The sequence below is a fragment of the Melanotaenia boesemani genome, chromosome 18, assembly GCF_017639745.1.
Source record: "Melanotaenia boesemani isolate fMelBoe1 chromosome 18, fMelBoe1.pri, whole genome shotgun sequence".
NCBI classification, from domain to species: Eukaryota; Metazoa; Chordata; class Actinopteri; order Atheriniformes; family Melanotaeniidae; genus Melanotaenia; species Melanotaenia boesemani.
This window is the reverse complement of record NC_055699.1, coordinates 10,328,460-10,337,958: the sequence shown is the minus strand read 5'-3', so window position 1 is coordinate 10,337,958 and position 9,499 is coordinate 10,328,460. Positions and strand designations below refer to the sequence as shown.

At 39.4% G+C, this 9,499-nt stretch overlaps 1 protein-coding gene across 1 annotated transcript in view; it reads left to right on the top strand.

Moving 5' to 3' along the window:
• Positions 1–1,074: 1,074 nt before the first annotated feature.
• The window catches only part of plxdc2b (plexin domain containing 2b), a 93,582-nt gene continuing 85,157 nt past the window's right edge, over positions 1,075–9,499 (top strand). Inside the window, exon 1 of the mRNA XM_041967538.1 lies at positions 1,075–1,462. Within this exon, the coding sequence (XP_041823472.1) occupies positions 1,324–1,462 (139 nt within the window). The 5' untranslated portion in view covers positions 1,075–1,323. The remainder of the gene's footprint in view (positions 1,463–9,499) is intronic.

The following is a 9,499-nucleotide window of genomic DNA, read 5'->3' as shown; positions in this document are numbered from 1 at the left end:
GTTGTGATTAATCCTGGCATAGTCTTGGCATGTGCCTGTGCCATTGAGAAGGACTTTTAATACATTCAGGTTGTCTGACTGCATCTTTTGGGCACAAACACTTGCTGAACATAGACCTAAAAAATTGAGGCAGCTTGGGATCATTTGCTTAGTTAAGTTAGGTTAGTTAAGTTAGATAAGTTAATTCCTCAAGCGTTTGCTCTGGCAACTTTGATTGATTGAGTTTATTTAATCGAAAGGTAAAAATAAATATGAATCAATCAAATATAATTATCATAGTTATTATAAAAATAATACTCTCATTCATTACTTATAATTTATTAGTTATATTTTTCACTTTTATTTATTTTTAATGTATTCTAAAAAATAATATAGTATCAATCCAAACATGGCCATATGATTTTCTTTTTCTGTTTATCAGTGAGGCAAACTTGGTAATTACAATGTAAGCATTATATTCAATTATATAATAGATTTATTTATTCTTCAATGAGTGATAGTGTATTGGATGACTCACTAATTTTGGTGTTAATTTACAAATATACCATCCCGATCCATTAATATACTAGAAAACAGCTTTAAATCCACTGTAGTGACCATTATGTATGATATATTAGGCACCTGAAGAGGGCGCTCTCAATGACCAGTCATTAGACTAATAAACAGGAAAGGTGAGAGGTTAGCTCAAACTGAGGAGAAATATTTTTTTAAAGAAACGAAGACGTGCCAAATGAGACACACATTCATCTAAATGACGGATTGAAATAAATAATAATGATAAAAACACCCTAAACCATTCAGAATTACTAAATACTCTGGGGAAGAAGATTGCATTTCATGTGCTGGCCATCCACTGGAACCTCTCCTTTTCCCGTCTTTCCTTCAAACATGGAATAACATACTAAAGCACTGCTTTGTGTGTTTGCCTCCGCACACACGGAGCATCAAAACCATTGGCTTTGAGGAGTTGATGACGGAGAGAGCGCACTTTATTTTTCCAAGGGCGCGTTTGTATTCTCTCACACATACACACACACATACACACGCACGCGCGCTGCACCCCTGACCAAGTGGGATAACTCCACATTGGGTGACTGAGATGCGCCTTTACGCTATCCGCTCTTCCTTTTTCATATATTTAGTTTAATTGGTTTATTTAGGAGGCGGAGAGCGCGTCCAGGAGCGCGCAGTGTGGCACCCGCTAGAAACAAAAACAGCTCAGTGCAGCGCAGGCAGGTCTCCCTTTTAAAAGCAGCAGGAGTGGCAGGATAGTTACTGAGTCCTCTCCGAGAAGCGGAGCCGGCGCAAGAGAAAGACGGGAGTATGAAACACACTGGGATACTGAGGAGAAATCGGCAAAACTTGGATATGGCGGCTGTGAAGACGTTCAATCTTCTCGCTGGAGTTGTTTTAGTTTTACAGAGTGTGGGGAGCGTGCAAGCGGAGATCACAGCCGGTGACGGTAAGAGCCTCGAGCATACGGCAGACCTGTTTGGATCGAGTTAAAATGTGAGCCTTATCACTCGAGTTCTTTGTGCAGAGAGGAGACAACGATCCAGACGCAGGTGGAGGTGGTTTTCTCCCGCATGGAAATGATTGTTTTACGCTTATATTGCACCTTTTTTTTTTTTTTTTTTTTTTTGCAAAAGAAATAATCTGTCGGGTTCAAATAGCAGCGAAGTGTGTAGGTGCAAGGAAATAAGTGGACAGACTTCTGATGGCTGTTCCTTTTTTATGTTAAAGAATCATTTTACTGAGGGAGGGCTCTGATGACTTATTAACTTACTTCCATTTGTCTGGATCAAAACCTTGTTTTTATTCTATCAACATAATTCCCCAACCACTACTAGGTTCAGTTAATTGCTTGCTTTTTCCACATGTGCTCGTGCGCTGCCTTCAGGCTCAGTTGGTTATTCTACAGTAATACAGCCACGCATTTGCATGTGGAAACCCTCAAATGAGAAAGTTTCTGTGTTTTCTGGCTTGTTTTCCTCATTCCCCTCCTCATCCTGTGACCTGTTAAAATGCTGTAAGACGGAGGTGCCACCCATCTGCAACTTATATATGACTGCAATTTCAGGCAAGGTGAACGGCTCAGGTGCTTCTTCCTCAGGCGCCGTAAGAAACAATCTACCGCATAAGATGGAAACTGAAGACACCAGAAATTCACCCTAATCTCAGATCTTATCCATGTCAGACAGACGGTGGGATAAATTCGTGCCGACATGGGCTCTGCTCAAACAGACGAGCCCTTGTTTTCCACGGCTTTTGTTGCTGGCAGCGTATTTTCAACAAATAGTGGTAGAAGAAATGCTCGTCTGCTGAGTGTGACTGTAAATTAAACTTGCATGTGTGTGAGTGCACACCGCAGAGTTACAGGAATGTTTGGTAGACTGAAACACAGGCATTTTTTTGGACACTTTCACACAGTTGCCCTCAGCATGTCTTCTGGGAAGAATATCAGAATAAAGCTTGTTTTAAAGATTACTGATAAAATAAAATCTCCACATTACCAGCATCCACAAAGAAAACATATTTCTCCCGTATAAGCTGGACTTTAAATATGTGTATGTAGGACAGTATTTTTAGATGTTGCTGGGGTACTTTTGTCGTCATGGACTGATCTCAACTCCTGTAGTGCTGGAAGGAGCAGCCTTTGCCCTTTCTTAGATTGACCTGCGTTAATCAAGCACATTGAGTCCATTGGGAAGATATAATGCACTATTCACTTGGAAAGGCTTTCCAACCCTCTGAAAGTGTCTGAGCAGCTCGAGAAGAGCCTGAGCTGTGAGGGATGGGTAAAGAATTTATTTCCCTTCCTTGCATTTATTAGTTAGATGAGCTGTGGAGAACATCTGTGCAAAATTACACAACATCCTGTGAGCTTAGTGTATCTCTCTCTCTGTCTCTCTCTTTTTATTTTTATTTTTTTAAGCTTTCAGTCTGTGGCTCTGTTATGTTCATCCAGTAAGACACTCAGCAGTGGCACTCACAAAACTAGGGGCTGATTTTTGGGGTTAATTTATACTCCGGTGCTTTTCTCTGAGTGGAAAAAGAGATGTTCCAGTCAAGTCTAGTGAGTCTCTGCATGCGCGATAGAGGAGTAAGAGGGAGAACGTGTGAGAGAGTTTTGCCTCCTGTAATGATGTGGTCTGATTTAAAAGCCTGTGCTGAAGGCTGTTAATGTGCTAAAATTGCGGTTGTGTGTGGAATTTCTTTTTGTGTTGTGGATGCTGAGAGTTGAGTTTCTCCACAAGCTTGAGAAGGATTATAGAGGTTGAAGCAATGTGGACCTTTCCAGCTTCGATGCATTGCTCAGCATCAATCATACTGCCACAAGCTGCCACTGTAATCATGCAAACACGCTCAGGCTCATTGAAGTGTATGCTGCATGCAAACATGAAGATTATATGACTTCATGATAACCAGCAGTTGTTTTTATGCTGTTATAAAATACCCTCAGTCACCGAGTTCCAAAAGCCATATTCATATCTGTATAATGGCTGAAAACACAGAAAATATGCAAATAAATATGCATTGTACTATCAAAAGTGAGTTAAAAGAAGTTTTGTGTTTTTCTTTCAGTAGTCTGAGTATTGTTAAACAGTTGTGTTTAACAGGTTTTAGTTGGTGGCATTTGTGTTGAGGCCAAAACAGACAACCATTAGCAGAAATGCAGTCTTGAAACCAACAATTATTTGCTGGCAACTAATTAATAGATTGAGAGTAAGTCTTAATAAGTCTTACATTTTATTTGCAATAGCAAGACATTATTCTGTATTTTGTGGATACAAAACAATATGGCAGTATCCTCACTGACAGAGGTAAGACAGTACTATGCATACAGCTGGTTTATTCCAATGCAAAATTGACAAAAGTGCTAATAAATAGTTTATTATTACAACTATCATCATTTTTATGAGCAAGGAAAAGTTGGATTTTGATGCTGGGTGCAGGTAAGGTTAGTGCAACACTGATTCGGTAATACAAGTTTTCAGGGTTCATTCAATGTTACTGTTTTCCCTGAGAATGGGGCATTTAGACGTCAGAGATCAAATTGAATGCACCACAACACCACCACTTGTTTATCTTGATGAAACAAATCATGGCTATGTCTAGTGGCTAGAAATCCAAATTTTGCTCTTCTCTTTCTCATGCGTTGGACATGAATGAAGGTATAACCAGGATCCAAATACAAAACTGTGGTTCCAGCTCAGCTCTCTTTATTGAGGAGATCGTAAGCCTTCTTGGAATCCCACCCCCATCATACCTCCCCCTTTTCCCTCTTTCTGACATTGCACATTTTAGAGAACGAACAGAATGAGTTAGCTTCTTTATTGGCCTTCTGAATGACCTGCTGAAAGGACCGGCCATGAATGGATGACGGGGGTGGGGTGGTATTAAAGGGTGACAGACAAGGAGGGGCGGCAACGGCGGCAGTGGTGGCTCTGGTTATTGTGCCGCCCTGTATGTGGCAGTAGTGTCCCCCGCTTAGCAGCATGCAACAGCAGCACCAGGTTCTTGCATTAGTTATGCTTGGCCCTCGTAGCAGCTCCCCGCCCCTCTCAGTCCGGGAAGAAGCTCAGTCTGATGGCTTGAGAGGACCTGAAGCGCCACACAGAGTTCAATAGGCTCAGAGACAAAGAGCAAAGAGGCCTCTAGTTAATGAAGCCCTGCACAGCTAAGCTCCTCTCAGGATTTTTCTTATTGTCTTTCATGTTACTCAAAAGCTGCTTCACTTCCAACTTTTGCCGTGCTCTGGCTGAGTTGTCAAATATTTGAAATCTGAAGCAAATTTCTCCTCAGTGTGATTTGTTTTTATTAAATCAGAACAGTGAAGCAACATCCAAAATCTGTCAAAAAGCTGAAAAAAGGTCAGAGGTAGAAAACTTATGATGTTTAAAGCAACACAGATGTTGAAGTCAGTGGTTCAGGGAAAGCTGACAAGCATTTTCCACTTATAACAAACATCCTCTCTCCACAGATGATTGCAAAGCTGCCAGTAGACCACAGTCAGGCTGTTATCTGTTCCTCCCGTTGCCTCTGCTGAGGTATTAGATAATCATCCAAGGAGCGGAAAGCATAAATGGTTTTTATTTACGTGGGAGGAGATGTGTTTTCTTTTGCTGTGAGGGGAAGGTTTGAGGGAATAAGGATAGGAGGGAGGAGGCTGAGAAGACAGGCAGTTCCAGTTTTTCTTTAAAACTTTCAAAGCACAGGACAAGATGATTACAATAGAATAAAAAACCAGTATGTGTCATGCAACGATTTACGACTTTCTGTAGACTTATGTTTCTCCATGCAAATGATGGCATGTTACAGTACACAGAGGAAAGAAAAAGAGATGTTTATAAGATTAGGACTAAAGCGATGCAGATCGTTTGACCAGTTTGAGGAAAGTCTGGTTCATTTTGGGTCAGTTGGTTTTGAAAGTGTGGAATATGTCATCAGTCTTTTGCCTTTAACAGGTTTGAAAGTCATGACTGACAGTGACATCATTTGTGAGTAAAGCTTGTACTTGAAAGTTAAATCTTTTCCAGTTCCATCTGTGGGCTCTAGAATTCAACCAAACACTAAAATTTTCCCATTTTTTTTATTTGGTCTTTTCACAGCCTTTTATTTTATTTTCACAACTGGCATTTAAACAGTACAGGCTGCAAGTTGACAAGTTCATGTTTGCTTTGGTACGAGAACACAGAAAATAGGTATTGGCCTTTTATAGTACTTTCCAGTTCATTTAACCACTTGTGCAATATGTTCTTTCCTGATTGTCTAAGACCAAGAAGTATTCAGTCGTTGGAAATAGTCTGAAATGTTTGGAAATTTCTTAAGGTGTGCCTGAAATTTAATTTGCACATGAATGTCGAACGACGTGTGTTAAATGAGGTCCTAACAGGGGTCTTTTTCTCAGTATGAATTATATTCTTGAAATTGAAAATACTCTGAAGTGGCACCTTTACTGGGCACATGATGCTGGACACAATGCCAAAAATCTGTGGCAGATATCACAGTGTTTTCATTACAGCACATCAAGAGTGACAGATGAGTCTCCCTACATATAACAATGACTTTGTGCTATTTATACTAGATTTAATTAATGTGTTTGCATGAACATGTAAGAGTAACATACAGGTCAGCAGAAAAGGGATAGAAAGTTGTCATATATCCATTATGTCAGTGCGCAGACTCCCTTTTGCTGTGAATAATTTAGATGTTTAAGTGTTGTGTCCACTTATGGTCGTATTCCCGAGTTTATAACCGAGAACGTGTCCAAGAAAACTCCAAAGTGAGTCCCGACTGTATACTGCAGACATTTGTGTTCCTTCATGCAGCTCTTCTAGAGCATTTCACTAGTATATGGTTCATGTGTGATTGTTGATGCACAGTACCCTAGTGTATAGAGTGTGAGAGACTGACACCGAAATGTCTCATTTCTATTCTGGATCAGTTTTTGCATAACTATTGTCTTAAATAAATCTGTTTTGGTTTGAGCTGCATATGAAAATACCTATGTTAATAAATTCAAATGACTTCATATTGACAGACCCTTCACAATGTGGTAATTATTTTAGGGTGCACTTCTCCTTTGAAGTTAATCTGGGCCAGGCTAATACCATTCCCAGGCACACTGCTTCCACTTTGCTAGCCTTTTTTGAGCCTGCTAGCTGAAGACTGCCAGACCTTTGAATCATCATGGAACATATTTATCTGGTTTCAAATATTTGATGTTTATGGAGTCTTTTGAGTGACTCGTTAAACCACATCAATCCTTCAGGGGACTGAAAAATGGACACAAACCAGTAAGAAGCTGGTATTCGAAAACAATAATTTCAGGTTCACTCTGCTGAATTTTATATGTTGCATAGCATAAAATGGCTGAGTCAGCTGTGTATCTGTGTGTAAGTGTACCTCTGTATTATTGATCCCTGTTGACTAAAACTTTTTACATCATCACTTCTACAAGGTGTTTCAAAACACAGACTGATTTCAAGCTTTATACACTTTAGACCCACTTGAGAGGCATGTAGTCTCTTTGTTTTTGTCTAATGCTGGATCAAGGTATACAGAAATTAATCATGTTTAAAACATTATTTTAAATAACTAAAGAAAAGCATCACCCACAGATGGTGCTCATTCTCTAATTGGGCATCATAACTGACCTACAAAAACTTTGCAGTGCCCCAATAGCTATTTTATATAGCTATCCAGTGCCTACGCCAAAGTGATGGTAAGAATCAAAACTTTTTGTAAACTTTGTAATGCAAAATGAAAGAAATAACTCCCCATAAATTAAAAGAAAAGTTAACATGCATTGTTATTACAAATGCAAGAGAGTCCAGGCCACCAAGACATGTCAAAGGAAGATAAGGTGTTAGACTGTAAGTGGTGCTTTGTCATCCAACCCTGCAGCAGGTTTCATATCTTGAGCACAGCAGGAACAGTATTTTGGCTTTGCCCCATAAAAGCAAGTGTTGCTCACGGGGTTGACAACATACTGCCACATGCCTGTGCCTCTCACACTGTGTTTCTCTCTTTGTTGGTCCCTGTGTCTCCAGAGTTGTCTTCCTATATATTTATTTTTAAAAATGCTAGCAGAGTGAAGAAGACAAAGGTATATATCTCAAATCTTTTTGAGTACAGACTGAAATTTGAACTGAAAGCTTGGCTCTATTATGTCTTTTTTCCATTTCAGATTTCAAGGACGAATAAAAACATTGTGAGTGTCTGTTGCGTTTTGTTAAAAATTGGAGTCACTGGAGTTTCATGCAAATCAGTGGGTAAGGATCGTTTTAGTGCTGGTGCCAAAACTCCAGTTTTGCTGGAACAGCATGTCCTGTCAGTTCAGTCTACCCCAAAAAATTAAATAGCAAAGTGATACCCAACATATTAGAAGACTGCAAGATACATAACCAGGGAGATTTGTACATGAGCATTACAACACTACAAATATTTCATTAATTTTTTTAGGAAAGTGTTTATTAAAAAAATATGCTGTTGATTTCCATTTAGCAATGTCTCAGAGATATAAAAAAAGATTTACTTTGCTAATACTGAGTGACACATTGATTGATTTATGCAGGAAGCCAGGATGGTCTTATGAGGGATGAACAGGTGTCTCCATAACAACGTAAGGAGGGTCCAGTGATTTGTTTGTTTGGTGTAGGCAACCACATTAGTTAAGTAAGCTTTAAGCACAAAACCCATTTGTTTAGGATTTGGAAAAGATTATGGTTTACAACTTTAACCTTATTTATACCTCACTGTATTAAAAAAAAACAACTTGAATCTTTTGTGTGCTTTTCCTTTAGAAAGTCAAGGTAAACTTTATTATTTTCCCACTTGGGGGAATTCATGTGGTCATTCCGCATCTTTCTCCGCAATTTACAAAGACAGAAGATAAACAACGCAAGACGCCTGTTATTAAACACACAGAGAAAGTTTCACAACTTTTCATGGGTGTTTAGGGGGTCAAATTTGGCCTCGAAGCGCTTAGGAGTATAATAAACATTTGGAAAACAATAGGGTCCTTCCATACTTCGTATGGCTCAAACCCTAATAATGTTATAAGGACATGTGAAACTCAGTTAGGCTAATTAATTGAAATTATTCATTTAGCAATCATTTAATTTAGTAAAGGGCCTTTTATACAAAAAAAGTGAAACGAGCTGTTGCTCCCGGCAAACAACTTGTATGTTGGAGAGCACGAACTGCTGCCGGGGTCTCCTTCGTGGCGTCATAGAACGCCATAGAATGACAAGTGTATATTAAATACTTTTGTCTGCAGCTGCTTTCAACCCTCTAACCCTCTAAAGGAGCTAACTTTGTTAGCCATTTAGCTAATTTGACACATTGCGTATCAGGGGCTTATTGCCTAACAGCTAAAAGTGAGAGTATTGCTTTTTACCCATAGCTGGTTTAAATAAAAACCCATTTTTGTTTGTGTTAAATATGCCATTATTTAAATAGCAGCATTAACAAATGGCCAATAATTTATTCCAATAGTCATGCTATTTCTTTGTGTTTCATGAGGTAGATTTTGTCAACAAAGTGAAAACTACCATCATGTTTAACCTGACTACCTCTGCAGTTGTAATCTAGTCACCATTTTATCATGGCAATTGCTTGCTTAGTCCAAAATCCATCAGTTAAAGCTTCATAATATGCAGTTCCATGCCCTGTCTAGGCTCCTTTTACAGTGCTAATGCTGTACACACTTATGTTATAATAATGATTTGTATTGTGCCAGACGTATCGTCACAGGAGAATGACACTCATGCATTTCTGCAGCTGTAGGTCCAACGTTGCAGCTTTCTCTGCCTGAAAAGTGTCTGTTGTCTCCTGTCTAGAACTCTTTCCCCACTGTACAGACTTGTCCTGACAAAGACCAATTATGCCCCGAAGGACCTGCTTTTCACACTGCAAAACAGACTGCAAGGCTGTGACGGGTCAGAGCATTTATTGGATTAAATGAGAGGGTTTACAGCGGCCATGGTATTTC